Genomic DNA, 23,509 nt, shown 5'->3' with positions numbered 1-23,509 from the left:
GTTTAGGATAGGTCCAGACCAACCCTTAGTTGGTCAGTTTAGTCCCACTGCTAAGGACTTTTCAGAACATGATGCTTTGTGTATAGTAAGAGGTCTTTCACTGTTCCCAGCCTTGTGTTGTTCTTTCTATGGCCTCAGGTAGTTTCCTTATGCATACATAGTTTAATATTCAGCCAAATACTTCAGGAGACCCTTCTGTAGCCCTCTGAAGCTCTCATTCTATGCAGATCCCTCTTCTTCATTTCTCTGCCCCACAGAGTTAGCTTTTGTAGCTTTCTTGAACTCTGATGTGTCCTTGAAATCAGCTCTGTTTTATTCTATGTTCCTTCTGCCATAGCCTGGCAACTCTAGACAGTATTGCTGGGACAGTCATAGGACTCAGTTTTAAATATTTTAGGCATTGTAGCCCTGTCTGCCTGTTTTCCCATGCCTGAAATGTGTATGTCTGTGTGTGTGTGTGTGTGTGTGTGTGTGTTTTGTATGGTTTGAAGTTGTTTAAAGTGGAAGGGTAAAACTAGTCTGGTCCCTGTGATTTCATCATGGTCAGAAGCTGAAGTCTGTGGGCATGTTTATGGACTTACACTAATATTGCGCTTTCTTAGTTACCATAACTTAGGCTTGATCTTTGGTGGGAAAAAACATCTCCCAGCTTTTTTTTTTTTCCCTTTCTTTTTCAGCATTTTCTTGGCTATCCTTGGTTCTTAACATTCTTTTTTTTCTTTTTCAAGAGTTTCTTGGCTATCCTTGATTCTTAACATTTTCTTACACATTTTCCATGTGATTTTTTTCATCAGCTTGTCACTTTATACAATAAAAATTTGTTGATATATTGATTGAGATTGCATTGAACCTGTAGAAGTCAGCTTGTCACTTTTGATTATTTTGAATGCTATTACAATTGGCAAATTAAAACATTATTTTGTTTGTAGCTGGTATATGGAAAAATTTTTATATTTCCTTTTATCCAGCAACCTCATAAAACTTATTAATTATAATAATTTGCTTGTACATTTTCTTTTGAACTTGTACATTCACAATTGTATCATGCATGAACAGTGACTATTTTATTCATTGTTTTTCCAATCTGAGTATCTTTGTTTTCCTTGCCTTTTTTTTTTTTTTTTTTTTTTTTAGACGGAGTCTTGCTCTGTCACCCAGGCTGGAGTGCAGTGGCCGGATCTCAGCTCACTGCAAGCTCCGCCTCCCGGGTTTACGCCATTCTCCTGCCTCAGCCTCCCGAGTAGCTGGGACTACAGGCGCCCGCCACCTAGCCCGGCTAGTTTTTTTGTATTTTTTTAGTAGAGATGGGGTTTCACCGTGTTAGCCGGGATGGTCTCTCGATCTCCTGACCTCGTGATCCGCCCGTCTCGGCCTCCCAAAGTGCTGGGATTACAGGCTTGAGCCACCACGCCCGGCCGTTTTCCTTGCCTTTTTTAAATGACTAGGATATTTAGTATAGTATTAAAGAGATTTGGTGTGAGCAGGCATCCTTGTTTTGCATATAAGAGGGAAAACTCAGATTGTACGATTCAGTGTGATTTTTGCTATCAGTTTTTTGTACAATCTTTTGAACAGATTAAGGAAATCCTCTTTCTGGCTTGTTAAGATGATTATTGGAAGAATGCTAAATTTTATCAAATGTCTTTTATCTGTTGAGATTATTATATGGTTTTTCTATTCTGTTAATGTGTTGAAATATGTTGGTTGATTTTTCATATTTTAAACTTACTTTATTCCCTGGATATTTGAAATAAACACAGCTTTGTCATATTGTATCTGTATATAAATGTAGTTTTAGAAAATAAATAAAATATAAATATATAAAATGTTTTTAGGTACACTGGATTTGGTTTGCTCCTACTTTAGTGGATATTTTTTCATTTGAGTTTATGAACAACCTTGTCCTGTAGTTTTCCTTTCTTGTAATGTTCTTGTCAATTTGTTTGTTTTTTCATGGTACAGTGCTACCATTTTTTTTTTTTTATTGAGATACAATTCACTACCATAAAATTCACTCTTGAAGTGTACAGCTTACTGCTTTTTAGTACATTCGCAAAGTTGTGCAACCATCACCACTGTTAAATTCCAGAACATTTTCATCACCCTGAAAAGAAACCCTGTATCCATTAGCAGTCGTTTTCTTTCCCTTAGCCCCTGGCAATCGCTAATCTACTTTCTGTCTCTATGGATTGCTTAATCTGGACATTTCATATTAATGGAATCATGCAATATGTGGCCTTCTGTGTCTGGCTTCTTTCACTGATCTTAATGTTTTTAAGGTCCCCCTATGTTGTAGCATATATCAGTACTTCATTACTATTTATAGCCCTTACTGTGGCCCTCCCTTTTGTGGACTAAAACATAGACTAACAAAAAGCGAGCTCTTACTTTAGCTATAAAGTAGCTATTGTCTATTTAAAGCGAATTTTAGGAGGAGACATGAAAATAAACCAAGTGTTGCAAGTTAACACTGGGATTTAGTCAAGAATATGTCTATTATTATTGTACTTTAATGCAATTTTATTTCATGTTTTTTGGCTTTGTGCCCTCCTAGGGTTGGTTTTATCATAGTCTGCTGAGAATTGTGAATATGACTGTAAACTCTAGTGGGATTCTAGATTGAGGCCTCAGGAGAACTGACATTTTATTAAATGAATGTTTTTTTATTCCTTTGCTTGATAAAAATGTACTAGAGGATTCTGTGGATGGTTGGAAAGAAAGACACGCAGAACTGCTACATTTTCCAGAATATTTAAGTTGCCAATGAATTAATTATTTAGATTGATTACTTAGTATTTGTCTGTTTCAAGTGCGCTAAGTATTTTAGGTGGATTAGCATGTAAATTTCACTATAATCTGATAAGATGGGTGCTAGTAATTATCTTTATAGATTAATAGAAGTGGACACATATAGTAAGTAGTAATTAGGGCTGGAATTTGAACCTAGGCAGTCTGACTTCAGCCATTATCCTAGATTGCTACTGGATTTGTTGCTCAGATCTGCAGTTCAGGCAGCATTCCAATCAATCCTTTAGTTGCACAGTATATTTTGTATATCATAGAATGCCTTTATATTCTTATTCAATATACATTTCTCAACACAACCAGGAGCAAAGTTGAAGTCGGTACACTTTCTTTTGCTTAATATTATACATTCAGAGTTTTTGTTCAGATAATCTTTATTCAACAGTTGTATTTTAAATATTACTAGATATCACACGTTGTGTTCTTTGGAAATTCCAAAGATGAGTTATGTTTGAATACTGTCCTTTAGGAAGAAAGTTAAGATATAAATCATGATACAAATTACAAAGTGCCCTAATAGAATGTTCTGGGAGATCTTAGTAGTGACATGTCATTCTGTGTTGTTAACTATATTTTTCACTTGCACTTGGTTGTTTCACCCTTCTGACTCTTTCAGTTTTAAATTGGGTGATTTGTCCCTTCAGTTGTTAGTCATTCTGAGGTCTGTTTTTATTACTTGTGAAAATAAACTAGAACATATGGTTTTATTTGGTTTTAGGGAATGACAGAGGAAGAGGAAGACAAACTTCTGGCACTGAAAGACTTCATGATGAAATCTAATAAAGCAAAGGCCAATATAGTGGACCAGAGCCATCTTCATGATAGTAGTCAGAAAGGTGTAATTGACTTGGCAGCTTTAGGCATAACTGGGAGACAAGTTGATCTTGTTAAAACCAAACAAGAACCAGATGACAAACGGGGTTAGTATGCTTGTTTGTGTGTGTGTAGCTTGTTGTTGTTAGTTATTTTGTAAGACTGTTTTTAGCTAATTAATAATAAAAATCCCCATTTCACAGATAAATAACTTTCAAATACAGTGACTCCATTACTTAGCAGGGAGATTTTGGGGAAGAAAATTAGGGAAGCATACTAACAGTTAAGGAAGTAACTTGCCAGAATCACAACTCTGTGTGTGACAAACCAAGGTCTGATTCCAAAGCTCTTCTTTTACAATAAAATCACGTTGTCACCATGGAAGGGTTTGATTGAAGATGAAATTCTGTTTTTTAACCCTTTAACCAGCAACCCAAGAAAAATAGTGTATGTAAAATGGTATCAAGTTTTCTAGTTCGTTATTAGTAGGTAATGCCCAATGAATTCAAAAGAAAGATCTTGCTATTAACAATGAAATGCAAGAGTAGAGACCAGATAAGACTTAACCATTTGCAGTCTTGAGATTTGGAACTGTGAGCTCTTGTGACATTGACATTGATTGTATGAAGTTTTTTAAGATCCTGTGCATACCTTTTTTGCATATGCATTCACTGCCAATTATATGTCTTTAAAATTTCCTCTATTCTAGCATTAGATTTCGAAGGCAGCTAGTGAATTGTATTTAAAATAAACTTCTAATTCCCAAATTCGAGAAAAAGTATTTGTAACTTAAGTTTTAATGGTTTAGATCCATAATATATAAAACATACAAATTAATAAGAAAGCAAGCCAAAAAAAGAAAGATTGAAGGATATGAACAACTGATAGAATAGAATGCATATATATGAAAAGGTAAATAATTTAATAAATGCAAATTAAAACAGATGCCATTTTCTTACTATTCGCTACTTTAGATATCGTGGTTACTTGAAATTGAGCTGACCTTGGGAAACTAGGAACTAATTAGGTCTTATTATTAAAATCATTGGAAGCACATCTGTTCCATCTGCCCTAGAAATGAAATGAGAGTTAATGAGTTGATATATGAATATGAATAAATTAGAAATCTTAAGGAACAAATAGGATATGAAGTGTAGTGCTGTCCCTGCCCCCTCTCCTGTCCCCTCCAAAGGCAATAAAAGCACATAATGGTTTTAAAGGCTACTTTCAGACTAACTATTCCGAATATATTTTCATAGCCAGAAAACATGTAAAACAAGACTCAAACGTAAATGAAGAATGGAAAAGCATGTTTGGGTCACTGGACCCGCCAAACATGCCACAGGCCCTATCTAAAGGGAGTGATCAGGAGATGATTCAGACTGGGAAACCTCCTCGTTCCGAGTCCTCTGCTGGCATTTGTGTCCCTTTGTCAACTTCTCCACAGGTACTGTCACCCAGTCAGTGGTCCTTCTAATGTCTTTGAACCCCGTTCTGCTATATTGGATGTTTAAAGGCTGTGTACTGTAGTAGAAAAATCAATATGGTGACTTTTCTTTTAGGGAGGACATATTTCTTTCTAAGACAGGTTTATCTTTAATTTTATAGTGAGGAGGAAATCTAGTTATTGAAAGTACTAAAAAGGTCTCATTTTAGGGTACTTGCCAATAAAGTGATCTGAAATTGTGGGTTGAAGACACTATTATGAACTGTAATTATAATTAGGCTGCAGTGAACCTTTTAAATCTTTTTTATTCCTCCTCCAGTATAACATAGCTGTATCTATAAAGTAGCAAAAATACTTCTGGGAAGAAATCCCAAATTTCCTATGTGTGATAAATGTCATGATGCTTTTGATATACAGATCATTCCTGACAACAATGGTTAGACTTAGGATTTTTTGAGTTTGTATGGTGTGAAAGTGATATTCATTCATTAGAAACTGGACTCCGGTACCCATATAGCCATCCCATTTTTTGTGTTCAGTACAGATTTCAGTAAGTTACATGAGATAGTCAGCACTTTATTATAAAATAGGCTTTGTGTTAGATAATTTGCCCAACTGTTGGCTAATGTAAGGGTTCTGAGCATGTTTAAGGTAGGCTATGCTAAGCTGTGATGTTCAGTAGTTGGGTGTATTAAATGCATTTTCGACTTAATGATATTTTCAACTTATGATAGGCTTATTGGGATGTAATGCCATTGTAAGTTGAGGAGCATCTGTATTTGAAATAAGTTTGTAATTTAAGGAGCTCTTTCCTGGTCATTCATATCTTAAATAAAAAATATTAATTGAACCAGATTAAATTGAAATTCCATTTCTTTTGTTCACTTAATGATAATTTTTGTTTAATGTTATTTTCATGCTAATCTTTTTTTATATATAAAATGTAGGATTTATATAAAAAATGGAAATGTAGCATTTGTGGTTAAACTTCATTTTAACTGGGTTTTCATTGAAAAATGTATTTAAATGAATTTTAAAATTGGTACATTAATGAGGACAAAAAGCTGTTATAATTTATAGATAAAAACATGGGTACACTTTTATCTTCAAGTATACTTTGCTTATGACGTAAATAGTTAGAATTCTATTTGTTTTGTAGGTTCCAGAAGTGACAACTGTCCAAAATAAAAAACCAGTAATACCGGTTTTAAGTAGTACAATTTTACCATCCACCTATCAGATTCGGATTACAACTTGTAAAACTGAACTTCAGCAACTCATCCAGCAAAAGCGGGAGCAGTGCAATGCTGAGAGAATAGCTAAGCAGATGATGGAAAATGCTGAATGGGAGAGTAAACCACCACCACCTGGTAAAAGTTCCATTGATAGGTAGTTATAGTCTAGTCTGGGTGCTTAAGGCTAGAATCTAATAGAGGGAATGAATACTTAACTACCAGACAAAAGAGGTAAGAACAGAAATGTTATTTGGGAAACCCAGAGGAAGAAGCAGTGAGTAAGAAATTGTGTCATTATTTGTTGATTTGGAGCTTTTTAGTTGTGGGGGCAGCTGGCAAAGTCATATTTAGGCCAATCACATAATAATTTAGCTTATCTGTGCTTCATTTTCCCCACTTATAGTACTAGGTTTTACCTGTTTAATGTCTTGCCACTTTCTCATTTGAATGTCTGGCTTCTTTGACCAAATTCCTGCTTTTAATTTCTGGAAGGTTTAACATACTTTGATTAATATTAAGAAAAAGTTAGAAAATTTAGAAAATGATGAGTACTTTTGAAAAGAAAATAGGTTGGGTGTGGTGGCTTACGCCTGTAATCCCAGCACTTTGGGAGGCTGAGGTGGACGGATCACTTGAGGTCAGGAGTTCGAGACCAGCCTGGTTTACATGGTGTCACTCTATCTCTACTAAAAATACAAAAATTAGCCAGGTGTGGTGGCACACGCCTGTGATCCCAGCTACTCAGGAGGCTAAGGCAGGAGAATTGCTTAAACCTGGGAGGTAGAGGTTGCAGTGAACTGAGATTATGCCACTGCATTCCAGCCTGGGCAACAGAGCAAGACTCCGTCTCAAAAAAAAAAAATAATAATAATAATAATAAAGTAAATAAATAAATAATTAAAAAAGAAAACAACATCACCTTTAACCCTACGCCTTAACGATGATCAACATTAAAATTATGAGGAAGCAGTTCTGTATTGTTAAGACTTAAAAGTAATTTAGAGATACTTCAAATGAAAATCTGACTCAGCTATTTTAGCAGACTTGCCTAGTGTAATGTAGCAGAGCTAGTCTTTGACACAAGATTTGTAGGTTTAAAAATATTTTTTGAGTTTCTGTCTCTACATTTTAATGATAAAAATTGAAATTGAGAAGATGCATAGTGTGCTTATATATAGATATTTACAAATCATGTGAATTCCCATGGGCTACTGATGTGGACTTGGGGAAAATGCTGGTAAAGGTCAGTGATTTAAAGATTTAGAAGATACTATTAAGTGGCAAGTAGCATTGTTAGTTGCATAAATTTTCTTATCAAAATAAATATTTTGGAATTTTTTAATGTTGAAACTTTGTGATATGAATCAATATTATATACCAGCGCTACTTTAAAAACTGAAAAGTTGAGCACAGACTGCTGTATTTTATGTAGAATCTCTTTGTAAGTGGCATATTATACTTAGTAGAGTAATACATTTTATTTAATAAATCACAGAAAAGATGTCAAATTTTGTAGTTCAAGAAATGTGCAGTGACTGTTGGACTCTTGATTTTTTTCTTTCTGCACTTGAGTAGCTGTGAAATTGATTTTCTCCAGAGGGAATGTGCAGCCTAGCCTGGTAGATTATTAGATTTCATGACAAAGTGTTTTTGATCACTTTCAAATCCAGCATATTCTTAAAAATCACATTTAGCTACTGTTCCCACACATGTGAGCCAGAGATCTAAGGGGAAACGTTTTGTTTTTCGTTTTAGAGTAAGCTCGGTTTGGCAGTGGTATCAGTTTCATTTTTGTTTCTTAGTGAAAAGAAATCATTTCTAAAATGACATTATCATCACTCAGGTTGCCACAGTGGTGATTCCCAGTACAGTATGCTCTTTAGCATAGCTTTCTGTTTTATTTTAAAATCTTACGGTATTAAATATAATGAACTGTTATACTTAATACAAAAGAAGCTATCAAACATTGAAGACAGTTATGTGCAGGTACTTACGTTAGGTGCTGTGAATGAACCATGAATGGATAAGATATGGTTTTTGGTCCCAGGGAATGTATAATTTATTAGAGGAAATTAATCATACTCAAAAAAAGAATATACATAAGAAAACATAGGTTATATATGTCAAAGTACTGGAAAGTCCATGAACATTCTGAGGCTGTAATTTATAATACCATTTATACTAATGTGTTTATACCATAGAATAAATGATTTCAAGTAAAAAGAGAATCAACCAACATTTGGATGTTTACTATAGGCTATGGATAATATTAGATTCTTGTATATATCTCATTTGTTCATATAGTCACCCTTTGGGTTAAGTAATATGTCCCTCATTGTACATTTAGGAAATTAAAGGTCATAGAGTTTAAATAAGTAGCTCAAGCTCTCACTTTTATGTATAGTGGAACTGGGCCTCCTAGTGCCCAGTTTCTCTAGACTAGTCATTACCCCATCTACTGAGTCAGTAGTCAGGGATTTCAGAGGTAGCAGGTACCCCTGTGCCTTCATTTTCAGTTAACTGTCGTGCCTTGTCAGATACTGGAGAAGGGCCCCAGGGGCTGCCTTTCTGAAGCTATTTAAGCAACACTTAATTGCTAAGTTGATGTCTCAGTAAATAATATCTGTCATGGTCCAATAGACCACTCTTCATTGGCAACTATTGGTACTTCCAAATATTTTAGTTGTTGTGATTGTTTGCAAGCTGGTTGTTGGTTATTATAATGGGGGATGATGGGGAGATTGTATTTGTAAACTACAGTTTATGATACGCTCCTTTGCTTTTCCTTAGGGTGGCGTCCTAAAGGGCTATTAGTTGCCCATCTTCATGAGCATAAATCTGCTGTGAATCGAATTAGGGTCTCTGATGAACACTCACTTTTTGCAACATGTTCAAATGATGGCACAGTGAAAATCTGGAACAGTCAAAAGATGGAGGGGAAGACCACCACTACCAGGTACCATATGCTCAGGAATGAATCAGTTCGTTAATTCAAATCAACAAATGTTTATTGAGTGCTTACTCTATAACAACCACTGTTAGGGATAGCAGGCATATAGCAACGATAAATAGACAAAAATCCTTCTGTGGTGGAGCTTACCTTCTACTGGAAAGTGAGAGACAAGGAAAGTATAAGTAAAACAGCTAATGTGTTAAATGGTTAAAAATAATTGTGGTAAAAAATACATCTGGAAAGGAAGATAGGAAATGCAGTAGAGGTGGGGTAGGGTAGCATTTAAATAAATTAACCAGAGAATGCCTCACAGGGAAAGTGACATTTGAGGAAGGACTTGAAAAAAGTGAGAGAAAGCCATGTGGATATCTTGTGGAAAAACATTCCAGGCAGAGGAAACAGTCATTTCAAAGGCCCTGAAGAAGAAACATGTTTGGCATGATTGAGGAATAGCAGAAAGGTCTTTGTGGCTGGAGCAGAGTGAGCAAGATGGAGGAGTAAGAGGGGCCAATTAGATATGGCCTTGTAGGCTGTTGTAAAGGACTTTGACTTTGACTCTGAGTGAGGTGGGGAGCCTTTGAAGAGTTCCGAGTAGGGGAGAGATATGATCTGAGTTAGTTGTCAACAGAATTACTCTGGCTATTATGTTGAGAATAGACTGAAGAGGAGCAGGGCAGAAGCAGTCAGGAGACTTTTAATAATCAGACAAGAGCTGGTGGCTTACTAGCAGTATGAGGTGGTGGGAAACGATCAGATCCTGTATATAACAAGATTTGCTGAATCAGTTAGATGGAATATCATGAGAAATGTAAAAAAACTATAGAATGGCTAACTGTATAAGGAAAACAAATAGTGTACCATTGCCACACTCCTGTGGACAAGAAGGATATAATTTATGACCTCAAATCCCTAAGACTTTAAATATGCATGATGTGATTTTAATAAATGTGATTATGATAAGTATTTTAGAATTGTACAACTTTGTAAGTATGTCCCTATCTGATTTGTAGTTTATCCTCCTTCTGTTTCTTTCTTTCTCTGTATTGGTTCTACTATACTCTTTTTTTTTTTTTTTTTTTTTTGGAGACAGAGTCTCGCTCTGTCACCCGGGCTGGAGTGCAGTGGCACTATCTTGGCTCACTGCAAGCTCCGCCTCCCGGCTTCACTCCATTCTTCTGCCTCAGCCTCCCGAGTAGCTGGGACTACAGGCGCCTTCCACCACGCTGGGCTAATTTTTTGTATTTTTAGTAGAGATGGGGTTTCACCATATTAGCCATGATGGTCTCGATCTCTTGACCTCGTGATCTGCCCGCCTCGGCCTCCCAAAGTGCTGGGATTACAGCCATGAGCCACCACGCCCGGCCCGTTCTACCATATTCTTATTTGTTCTTTGCCTAGTTTGGTCTGAAAAGAAAGCTACTAGAAATCAGAATTGAATCTCATCTATGTAAAAAGATGTGGGGAATCTCTGGTGCTTTTCTTGTAAGTTCATTGACCATAATTAACCACAAAATCATCAAACAACAAAATATCTTTGATAACTAAAATAATTTAAAAGTTTACTCTTTACTTACCAACCTGATAAGATTTTGTGCTGATTAGCTCTATATTTTTACACCATGCTTAATTATTGTATTTTTCCTCATTCTGTCTTTGTGTTGTATTGGTCAGAAGATAATTTAAAAAGAAGAATCCTAGGTCCATGTAGAAATTTTTTTGTCAACATTTTACTATAAAATTTTCAAATATACAAGCAAAGTTGAAAGTGTTTAACAGTGAATATCCATGTACTTGCCACCTAGATTTGTAATGATTTTACTATGTTTGCTGTGTTTTATAACTATTCATTTATCCACCTCCCATCAATCTATTCTTTAAAATTTTTATTTTACTTCTTAGAGTCAGGGTCTCTTTTGCCCAGGCTAGAGTGCAGTGGCCTGATCATAGCTCACTGTAACCTTGAACTCCTGGGTTTCAAGTAATCCTTTTGCCTCTGCCTCTCAGGTAACTAGGACTATAGGCGCATGCCACCACACCCAGTTAATTTATAGCTCTTTTTTCTTCTTGATATAAAATTTGTATGCTATGAAGTACGCAGATCTCAAGTGAACCATTCCATGAGTTCTGACAAATAAAACCTCTACATCCTGAATCCTTCTCAAGATACAAAATTTGACCATCATACCAGGATGTTCCCTCCTATCCCTTTCTTTTAAATCCCTGCTCTTTTCTTCCCCTTCTACTACCATTCTTTTGATTTTTTCCTAACCATTCTTAGCTTTTTTTTTCCTTTTTTTTTTTTTTTTTTGAGATAGTCTCACTCTGTTTCCCAGGCTGGAGTACAGTGGCATGATCCTGGCTCACTGTAACCTCTGCCTCCTGGGTTCAAGTGATTCTCCTGCCCCAGCCTCTCAAGTAGCTAGGACTACAGGCGTGTGCCACCACACCTGGCTAATTTTTGAATTTTTAGCAGAGAGGGGTTTTGCCATTTTTGACCAGGTTGGTCTTGAACTCTTGACCTCAAGTGATCCGCCAGCCTCAGCCTCCCAAAGCACTGAGATTACAGGTGTGAGCCACTGCACCCAGCCCATTCTTAGCATTTTAATTAGCATTTTAAGTACCTCTTCTGATAATTGTTTTCCAAATGGTTCTTTGTTATTATCAGTTGGATTCGTTGTCCCCTTTATTAGGATGGTAAATTGGAAAAACCCTGCTTGTTAGTTCTCAAGTGATTTTTATTACAGTCATACTTTCTGTATCCCATTGTCATGCTTTAGACAGTGTTGTTTCGGTATCCCATTTCAGTTAATAATATCCCCCAAATTTTGGTAATTTAGCTGACTTAATAGAATTTGGGAAGTCTGTATGATTAGGAGACTGGATCTCCTCTGAATGCAGTTACTCTTTTGCTTTGCTGTAACACCTGCTCTCTTGTTTGTGGGCAGCCATGGGCCTTGGATTGGGAAAGAGTGTAAGAAAATGCAGTGTGTCACCCTTATCAGATCCCTTTATTGACTAGTGGGGGAGAAGGAAGCAATTCTTATTGCTAGAGCCAAGTGGGGAACAGCTGGTGGCAGGGAAAGAACAGCAAAACTAATGTGTTTTCTTAGGAAATGTTGCTAGTACATTCTGACTAAGAGGAGTTTCCCCCAGGAGTGATGTTGGCAGACCATCCAGTTCCCAGTCCTGATTTTCTTACTGAAATGTGATTGGTGATTTACGCTACTTAGATCTTGGCTCTGCCATTTTCTTTTTTCTTATTTGAGTTAAACTTTCAGTTTGTCCCTTTGGGACTAGTTGTTGAAAAATTGCTGTTTTTCTAAACTTTTGCACAGATTTTTCAACTTATTTATAGTATTTTAAATTACATTTTCTGTGTTTTCTTCTTGTGCTACCTTATTTCTGGCTCATTCAGCTTCTCAATTTTAGGGGAGATGGATGCATTTGTTATTTGTTGAAATTGGGGTGGTAGTAAAGTAAGTGGAGTTCTATCACAGTGAAAACTTAAAACAATATGAGTGGTACAAAAGAAAGTTGTCAGTGTTAGGGTTACATATTTTGGAGTCACTGGTAGTGTTACTGGGGGATCCTTGCTCCCAGAGCTCCCAAGATGGTGGCGGGCCACTTGCAAGATGGTGGCAAGCCTCGTATTCTCTGACCTGGGGTTCTTGGCCTCACAGATTCCAGGGAATGGAATCTTGGGCCATGTGGTGAGTGTTATAGCTCTATTAGAAGCAGTGGGTCACGGAAGAGAACCATGGAACCCAGTGACTAGTGTTCAGCTCGATTAGGACGAACCCAGGCACTTAGCCGTGCAGGAACAGTGGCCAGCCTTTAGCCCTATCGGGAGTGGCAGTGGGCGCCTTGCTAGATCAGGAGCACAGCGGACACCCTGCAAGATCCGGAGGGATGGAAGTCAGCAGCGAGTCTGTGACAGCAGCAAACAGCAGTAGTGGACGGCCAGTGAAAGCTTAGCTTGAGCCATAACAAAACACGGACCAGAAGAGTACAGTTGCAAGATTTAATACAGTGAAATAGAGTGAAAACAGAGCTCCCATATAAGGGGAGGGGACCCAAAGGGGGTTGCCCTTGCTGGCTTGAATGCTTGGGTTTATATCCTGATCCTTGTCCCTCCTGCTGTGCTCTCAGGCAATAGATGATTGGCTATTTCTTTACCGAGTTTAAAGGCAGATGCGGTCACCTTCCCAGCTAGGCTTAGGGATTCTTAGTCGGCCTAGGAAGTCCAGCTAGTCTTGTCTGTCAGTAGTATTGAAAGTCAAAGTTTTTGAGTGACTATAAAGTAAAGGGATTATGAAGGGCAACAAAGGCCTGATGTTTGAATCTTAGGAAATTGAATTTTTGGAACAGGAAGAGAGGGGCAAGAAAGGGAAAGAGAAGAAACCATTTAAGTTAATATTATAAACTACGATGAAAGAGAAAACTTATGAAAGGAATATGTAGGCCTCTCTCAAAGGAGACAAAAACTCCTACTAGCATGAAAACCTCATAATGCCATTGGTGCACTCTCATACAGTGCCCTCTGGTGGAATGCAATTGATGCCTCTTCCCTGGAGGTGTTTTTTTACAATATATGTATCCAAGCCTTTATGATGTACATATCCTAAGGAAATAACTAAGAATCAACTCAGATTTAGTTTCAAGACTGTTCAGATTGACTTTCTTTATAATAGCAAAAAATTAGGAGCACACTAAAAGTTCAGCAGCCATTATCAATGAAAGACATTGATAATTGTGTTTTTTAAAATTAGGTTTAAGAAGAGCATATGGGGTTTCTATTTTGGAACGGCATAGTAAATCTGTTCCTCTGTAAAGCAGTGAGAATACTGGCAAAGACTGGCAAAGTCAATTTTCTGAGAACTTTGGAAATCAGCTAACGCCTTGCAGCAATCTAAAGTGGATTCAAGAAAAACACTTGACTCTCCATAAGAACAGTGAGCCATGTCATCTTTAACTTACTGTAATCTCATCCCCCTTTACCAGCTCTGTGATAGTCTGGAAAACAGCCTCATAACTATGGTAGCCATGAAAACTAGCCCCTTAGTAGCCAGTGGAGGGGTCATAATAGCATTGGAGCTCCCCAAAAGCCCATCTCCAGAGAATTGTCACTATTTGACCTCTGCGCCAGCTGGCTGTAAAGTTCCATTTTCAGGACCCGTCTTTATTTGACTTGGCTCATACCTTGTTCTTTGAGAAAACTCTTACTCACAGGGTACTTGTTGAAAATAATCATCACCATTTATTTAACATAGCAGTCATCTTGAGGTGGCATCAAGAGGCTGACAGAAAGCTTAAAAGGAAGAACTGGGTAATGAGATGTCCATATGGGCCTTTGAAAAGTTTTGATCTATCCCTGGGTCCTTATAAGACCACATGTATGTGTAGAGTTGTGCACATACCCAGGAAGGAACTGAAAAGACCAAATTCTCATGTCTGGCTGGCTTTGAGACTCTGTGCAAGCAAGAACTGAAGACTAAAGCAGAGATGTAAAATGCCTGATGGAGTGTTGAAGGTGTGTCACAACATAAACAAAACCCTCAGTAAAAGGCTGGAACACTTAATTGTTCAAGGCATTGAAGGAAATACCTGCCAGTTATTAGGTGACCACTTACCTAACTGAACAGAGACTTCAGTGGCCACATATGACAAAGAATACAGACTTTATAGAATTAGTCCAAGCAAGTCACTAAACAAATAGCAACAGCTTTGGAATCTTATTTCCAACGTTGACACATTATATTAATTTTGAATGCACAGTTTTGAACAAAAGATTACAAGTTAGGCAAAGAAGCAAGTAAGGATGGCTTATACATAGGAAAAAACCTTACTAGACACAGATTTTAAATCAGCTATTAAAAATATGTGCAAAGAATTAAAAGAAACCATGTCTAAATAATTAAAGGAAAATATGAGAACATTGTCTAACCAAATAGACAATATCAATAAAGAGGTAGAAATCATAAAATAGAAATTCTGGAACTGAAAAGTATAATAACTGAAAAAATTTGCTGGAGAGCTTCAATAGCAGATTTCCACTGATAAGAGCAAAAAATTAGAGAATTTGAAGATGATTGATATTATCCAGTCAGAGGTACAAAAAAGAAAAGAATGAAGAAAAATGAGTAGAGCCTCAGAGACCTGTGGTGTACTATCAAGCATTCTCACACATGCATAATAAAAGTTCCAGAGGGAGAGGAGACGGAAAAGGGGACAGAAAGAATATTTGAAGAAATAATGCCTGAGAACTTTTCATGTTTGATGGAAAACGTTAATCTGCCAAGCCAAGAATTCAGTGAACTCTAAATAGGACAAAATCAAGCAAGCCATACCTGGACACATCATACACTATTGGAAGACAAAGACAGAATTTTGAAAGCAGAGAGAGAAAAGTGACTCATCACATACAAGGGATCTTCTATAAAATTAACAGTTGATTTTTAAGTCAGAAATGATAGAGGCCGGAAGTCAGTGTGTTGAAAGGAAAAGACTGTCGACCAGTAATTCTGTGGCAGTAAAATTGTCCTTCAGAAACCAAGGAGAAATTAAGACATTTCAAGATAAATAAAAACAGGGACTTTATTGCCAGTAGATTTGCCCTAAAAGAAATACTAAAGGGAGTCCTTTATGCTGAAATGAAAGAATATGATACAGTGACTTCAATCCGTATAAAGAAATGAAGAGCACTAGTAAAGATAACATAAGTAAATACGAAAGTACAAATTATTTTTATTTGTAACTCTTTTTACCTGCTATCTGATTTCGAAAGATGACTGCATAAAGAGATAATTATAAGACTGTCAGTGGGCTTATAACATGTAGATATGTAATTTGTATGACAATAGTTATATGTATGAGGGAGGAGGGAAGAGAAGACAGAGCAAAGTTTTTATGTATTACTGAAATTAAGTTGGTATTAATTTGATTATTTTATGATGTTCATTGTATTCTCAGAGCAACCACAACTTATAAATGTAATCAGAAGGCAGAGTTGATAGAAAGGGTGAAAAACATGATCCAACTATATGCTATGTATGATAGACACACTTTAGATTTAAAGACATAAATAGGCTGAAAGTAAAAGAAATGAGAAGATAAACCATGCAAATAGTACCTAAGAAAGAGCTAGGCCAGGTGCAGTGGCTCATGCCTGTAATCCCAGCACTTTGGGAGGCTAAGGCGGTGGATCACCTGAGATCAGGAGTTCGAGACTAGCCTAGTCAACATGGCAAAACCATGACTCTACTAAAAATTAAAAAAATTTTTGCCAGGCATGGTGGCACGCACCTGTAGTCCCAGCTACTCGGGAGGCTGAGGTAGGAAAATTGCTTGAACGCGGGAGGTGGGGGTTGCACTGAGCTGAGATCGCGCCCCTGCACTCCACCTTGGGTGACAAAGCGAGACTCTGTCTAAAAAAAAAAAAATAAATGCTGGAGTGGCCAATGTCAGATAGAACATAAACTTTAAGGCACAAATTTCTCCTAGAGACGACGAAGGAGATTTTATAATGGTAAAAGAATAAGTTCATCATCAAGACATAACAATTACAAACATACTTAACAGCAGAGCCCCAAAAACACACTAAGCAAAACCCAATAGAATTGAAGGGAAAAATAGATAATTCCATTATAATAGTGGGAGCCTTTAGTAGCTTGTTTTCAAGATGGATAGAACAACTAAACATAAGATCAGCAAAGAAATAGAAAATGTGAGCAACACTACAAACCAACCAGATTTAACAGGTATCAATAGAATTCTCCACTCAGAAACAGCAGAATATAAATCTTCCTTAAGTGTACATGTAATCTTTTCTATATTTAACTATATATTAGGTCACAAAACAAACCTCAATAAATTTAAAAGGATTGAAAGCATATGAAGTATGTTTGCTAACCAAATTGGAATGAAACTAGGTATCAGTAACAGAAAGGAAGTTGGGAAATTCTCAAATACATGGAGATTAAACAACATATAGCTAAATACCCAGCATTTCAAAAGGAAATTAGAAAATACTTTGAGATGAATGAAAATGAGAACAGCATACTAAAACTTGGATAATGCATCTAGAGGAGTACTAAAAGGGAAATTTATCACTGTAAACATTCATATTAAAAAAGAAGAAAGATCCTGAATTAGTAACTTAACCCTAACCTTAAGAAACTAGAAAAAGAGCAAACTTAAAGCAAGTAGAAAGGAATGATAAAGACTAAAGAGGAAATAAATGAAATAGTAGAAAAACAAAAAAAAAAATCAGCAAAGGTAGAAATTGGTTGTTTGTAAAGATCAACAAAATTGGCACACCTTTAGTGATCAATAAAAAGAGAGGACTCAAGTTACTGAAAACAGGAATTGAAGGGGACACATTACTGCTGACTTGACAGAAATAAAAAAAGAGTACTGTGAAGGAAATACCATAAACAATTGTATGCCAACAAATTAGATAACCTAGGTGAAATGGACGAATTCCTAGAAAGACACAAGCTGCTGAAAATGACTAAAGAAGAAATATAAAATCTGAATAGACCTATAATAATAAAGAAATTAGTAATCAAAAAACCTCCCACAAAGCCCAGGCTGAGATAGCTTCATGGTGTATTCCACCAGAGGTTTAAAGAATTACAGTAGTTCTCCCTTATGTGCGGAAGAGACGATCCAAGACCCCTAGTGAATGCCCCAAACCTCGCATAGTACCAAACCTTATATATACTGTGTTTTTTGTTATATGTACATATCTATGATAAAGTTTAATTTATAAATTAGGCACAGTGAGAGATCAACAACACTAATAGAAGAGTTACAACAATATATTTTAATAAAAGTTATGTGAATAGAATATCTCTCAAAATGTCTTATTATTCTGTACTCACCCTTCTTGTGATTATCAATCTAATAACTGGGACAGCTACTAAGTGACTAACTGACCAACGAGCAGGTAGTGTATTCAGCTGGATAAAGGAATGATTAAAGTCCTGGGCAGGAGGGAACAGGACAGTGTGAGATTTTATCACACTACTCACAATGGTGCACAATTCAAAACTTATGAATTGTTTATTCTGGAATTTCCATTTAATATTTTCTGACTGCGGTTGACCACAGGTAACTGAAACCAGGGAAAGTGAAACTGTGGATAAGAGGGAACTAATGTAATATCCATCCTTCAAAAAGTCTTCCAAAAAATAAATGAGGGAACACTTCTTAACTCATCCTTTGAGGCAGATGTCAGTCTGATACCACAGCCAGGTAAACAGTTCACAAGAAAGCTACAGACCAATACCAATAATTAATATAAGTGTAAAAATCTGCCAGAAAATAATAGTAAACTGAATCCAACATGTAAAAAATAATGTCATGACCAAGTACAATTTATCTTAGGAATATAAGGTTGGTTCAACATGAAAATCAATTAATGTACCATTAATATGGTATAATGTACCATTTATATGGTATAATATGGTATAATATAGAATAAAGGGTAAAGACCAAACGATCATCTCACAAACTCTCAGAAAGTATTCGACAAAGTCCAATATCATTTTATAATTAAAACCAACTCAACAAACCAATTAGTAATAGAAAAGAATGAATAAAGGCCATCTACACAAAAAACCCTACAGCTAACATTGTACTTAATGGTAAAAGATTGAAAGCTTTCCCCCTAAGAGTTAGACAAGAATGTCCACTTTTGCCACTTCATTTGAATACTGTACTGGAGGTTCTAGCCAGGACATTTGGGTAAGAAAAAGAAATTGAAGGCATACAAATTGGAAAGGAGAAAGTAAAATTTTCTGTTAGCAGCTAGCATGAGAATTAGCAATAATTAAACAATGATTGTTTTAAAAACTTACTAGAACTAATAAGTTCAACAAAGTTGCAGAATACAAGATGAATATATAAAAATCACTTGCATTTCTATATGGTAGCAATGAATAGTCCAAACATGAATTTAAGAAACCATCTATTTACAGTAGTATCAAAATGAACAAAATATTTGGGAATAAATTTTACACAAGAAAGTATAAGATTTGTATACTGAAAAATACTAAAGATCATTGAAAGAAATTAAAGAAGACTCGAATGGAAAGAAACCCCATGTTCATGCAATGGAATACTTAATATCATTAAGATGGCAGACCTCTCGATGTACAGATGCAATGCCATCTCTTTGGAATTTCTAGCTGCCTTTTTTTTTTCCTGAAATCAATGATCTAATCCTAAAATCCATAAAGAATGATAAGAGACTCAGCCAAAACAATCTTGAAAGAAAAGAACCAAATTGAAGGACTCACACTTCTGTATTTCAAAACTTGCTACAAAGCTACAGTAAATCAAGACAGTGGAGTACTGGCATAGGGATAGACATATAGATCACGTCTATGTGTATGTCTGTGTCATATATTCAATGATCTAATCCTAAAATCCATTAAGAATGATAAGAGACTCAGAATAGCCAAAACAATCTTGAAAGAAAAGAACCAAATTGAAGGACTCACACTTCTGTATTTTAAAACTTGCTACAAAGCTACAGTAAATCAAGACAGTGGAGTACTGGCATAGGGATAGACATATAGATCACGTCTATGTGTATGTCTGTGTCATATATTCATGGAATAGAACTGGCATGCAGAAATACATTGATGGTCATTTTTTTTTTGACAGAGGTGTCAGGATAATTCAATGGGGAAAAGAATGGCCTTTTGAACAAACAGTGCTGGGATTACAGGATTTCCACATGCAAAAAGATGAATCTCAGTAGACTTACTCAAAGTGGATCATAGACTAAATGTAAGAACTAAAACCATAAAACTTTTAGAAGAAAACATAGACATGTATGTCTTCATGACCATGGATTCGGTAAGGATTTCTGAGAAATTACATGAAAAACACAAATGACAAAGGAAAAAATAGACAAATGGGACTTCATCAATGTTATAAACTTTGTGCTTCAAAGGACTCTATCAAGAAAGTGAAAAGACAACCCACAGAATGGGAGAAATAACTTATAAATCATATATCTGATAAATATCTATTATTTAAAATGTATAAAGAACCTTACAACTCAACAGTTAAAAGACAAATGACCCAATTAAAAAGCAAATGATGTGAATAGATGTTTCTCCAAATAGGACCAATTAAGCACATGAAAAGATGCTCCCTAGTCGCTAGAGAAATGTAAATCAAAACCACAGTGAGATACTACTTCACACCCACTACAATGGCTATAGTAAAAAAGGCAGTAACAAGTGTTAGGATGTGGAGAAGTTGAAAGCTTTATACATTGCTAGTGAGAATGTAAAAATAGTGCAGTAACTTTGGAAAACAGTTTGGTAGCCTTTCAAAATGGTAGACATAGAGTTACCATATGACCCTATGATTCCATTCCTAGCTATATACCCAAGACAGTTGAAAACATATGTTCACACAAAAATCTGTACACAAATGTTCATAGCAGCATTATTCATAATAGTCAAAAAATGGAAACCACAATTTCTATCATGTGATGAATAGATAAATTAAATGTGGTATATCTACACAATGGAAAACTATTTAGCCATAAAACGGAACGAAGTACTGCTACATGCTGTAATGTGAATAAACCTTGAAAACAGTATGCTAAGTGAAAGTAGTCAGATCCAAAGGCCACATATTGTATGATTTCACTTATATTAAGTGTTCAGATAGATAAATCCATAGAGACACAAAGTAGATTAGGAATTGCCAGGTGCTGGGGGAAGGGAGCTTTGGGAAGAGACAGCTAATGGATACGGGGTTTCCTTTGGGTATGCTGAAGATGTTCTGGAATTAGATAATGGTGATAGTTGTAAAATGTGGTGACTTTATTTATAAAGCCCTTTAAAAGGGTAAATGTGGTGATATGTCAATATTAAAAGAGATGGGGAGAGAAAGCCTAAGTGTGTGTGAGAGACCAAGCACACTGGCACTCCCGTCTCTGCCATTGCTTGTCACTGGCTGTCTTTACTCATCTACAGTACTGATTGGGCCCCTGTAGGCATTGTGTTTGAGACATTTGTCCACACAAAGACTTACACACAAATGTTTATAGCGGCATTATTCATAGTAGCCAAAAGGTGGAAATGACTTACATGTTTATCAGCAGATGAATGGATGAGCAAAATGTGATGTAGCTGTACAATGGAATAATATTCAGCCTAAAAAGGAATGAGGTATTACATACCACACCATAAACTTTGACATTATGTTATGTGAAAGAAGCTTAATTTAAAGACCACAATGATGACTGCATTTATATGAAATGTCCAGAACAGGGACGTTCATAGAAAATAAAGTTGGTGGCCGGGCGCGGTGGCTCAAGCCTGTAATCCCAGCACTTTGGGAGGCCGAGACGGGCGGATCACGAGGTCAGGAGTTCGAGACCATCCTGGCTAACACGGTGAAACCCCGTCTCTACTAAAAAATACAAAAAACTAGCCGGGCGAGGTGGTGGGCGCCTGTAGTCCCGGCTACTCGGGAGGCTGAGGCAGGAGAATGGCGTAAAAACCCGGGAGGCGGAGCTTGCAGTGAGCTGAGATCCGGCCACTGCACTCCACCCTGGGCGACATAGCGAGACTCCGTCTCAAAAAAAAAAAAAAAAAGAAAAAAAGAAAATAAAGTTGGTTAGTTGTTACCAGAGGCTAGGGAGAGAGGCAAATAGGGAATGAATGCTAATGGGTATGAGGACAGTTTATTTTTTGATGTCTTATAATTAATGAAAATGGCCTGGAACTAGTGGTGATCTTTGCAGAAATCTGTTAATATACTAAAAATCATTGAATTGTGCACTTTAAAATGCACTTTATGGTATTTGAAAATCATTTCAGCAAAGCTGTTATTAAGAAAAACAACTAGGCCGGGCACGGTGGCACATGCGTGTAATCCCAGCACTTTGGGAGGCCGAGGTGGGCGGATCATGAGGTCAGGAGATCAAGACCATCCTGGCTAACACGGTGAAACCCCGTCTCTACTGAAAATACAAAAGAATTAGCTGGGCTTGGTGGCGGGTGGAGGCTGAATCAGGAGAATGGCATGAACCTGGGAGGCAGAGCTTGCAGTGAGCCAAGATCGCGCCACTGCACTCTAGCCTGAGCGACAGAGCGAGACTCCATCTCAGAAAAACAAACAAAAACAAAAACAAAAAAAACAACTAGGGAGAGATGATTGATAAAATATGTGAAATACTACAGTTTTTTTAAAAAAACAAATGTAAATATATTATGTATAGAAAACCTTTTGAAGGATATGTAACAAAATGTTAATACTGTTTCTGGGTGGTATTGTTATAAATGTTTTTACATTTCTGTATTTTAGTGCGCTTAATATGCATTAACTTTTATAATAAAGTGAAATAAATTACACAAGATAGATGAATGTGTTCGGCGTTTAGGGGCTTTTGACTTTTTAGAGGTATGGCCCCTTAGAAGTGTAAAGTTGCAGTCTGTGTGGAGGGTAATGGAGGAGGGAGTTGGTGATAATGGAAGTCCCTTGCGTAGATGATATATTCAAGAAGTTTGGCAGTGAATTTAAAGAAAGAGAGTAGAAAACACAGCTTGAGAGATCAGCATATGTGTGGGAGAGACTGAATATTATAATTTTGCATTTATGAATGTTTTGTGGTTTACATATTACCTGATTTTCCCTGTGGTCCAGTTAGGGAAATAGGTCAAGGATAAACTGAGGCATACAACTGATTAAGTAGCTTCATCAACATCATGTAAGTAGTTGGTAGTGGAAGTTCTTGATTCCAAAGCCAGTGCTTTTCCTTCTGTGCCAAGCTGCGCTGTGTGATGGAATAACTGAAGGGTGTAAGAGTGAGGGTTTAAGATATTTCAAGAGTTGAAGGAGTTATGATCAGGACCACAAGTGTGGGAGTTCTCATTAGAAAAGAGTTCAAAACCAGCCTGGGCAACATGGCAAAACCCCGTCTCTACAAAAAATTAACCAGGCATAGTGATGCACGCCTGTAGTCCCAGCTGCCAGGGTAGCTGAGGTGGGAGGATCACTTGAGCCTAGGAGGTCGAGGCTGCAGTAAGCTGTGATTGCACCACTGGCCACTATACTCCAGCCTGGGCAACAGAGTGAGATGCTGTCTCAAAAAAAAAAAAAATAATAAGGAGAAGGAGGGATAGTCTATGATGGGAGAGAGAAGTGTGTGCAGATGGCTATTTGAAAATATCAGAAGAAAAGGTGATTTTTGTAACAGTTCTTTTGGGAGGAAATTCTTGTTTT

At 36.7% G+C, this 23,509-nt stretch overlaps 1 protein-coding gene across 3 annotated transcripts in view; it reads left to right on the top strand.

Moving 5' to 3' along the window:
• The window catches only part of PIK3R4 (phosphoinositide-3-kinase regulatory subunit 4), a 73,738-nt gene that overhangs the window by 38,419 nt on the left and 11,810 nt on the right, over nucleotides 1–23,509 (top strand). For all 3 annotated transcript variants that reach the window (XM_077991440.1, XM_077991441.1, XM_015132206.3), the window contains 4 exons: nucleotides 3,524–3,725; nucleotides 4,878–5,065; nucleotides 6,225–6,435; nucleotides 9,091–9,256. In XM_077991440.1, the coding sequence (XP_077847566.1) occupies nucleotides 3,524–3,725; nucleotides 4,878–5,065; nucleotides 6,225–6,435; nucleotides 9,091–9,256 (767 nt within the window). The remainder of the gene's footprint in view (nucleotides 1–3,523; nucleotides 3,726–4,877; nucleotides 5,066–6,224; nucleotides 6,436–9,090; nucleotides 9,257–23,509) is intronic.

The sequence above is a fragment of the Macaca mulatta genome, chromosome 2 (assembly GCF_049350105.2).
Source record: "Macaca mulatta isolate MMU2019108-1 chromosome 2, T2T-MMU8v2.0, whole genome shotgun sequence".
In the NCBI taxonomy this organism is placed as follows: Eukaryota; Metazoa; Chordata; class Mammalia; order Primates; family Cercopithecidae; genus Macaca; species Macaca mulatta.
Note: the sequence above shows the minus strand (reverse complement) of the source record. Positions and strands in the feature narration are given on the sequence as shown.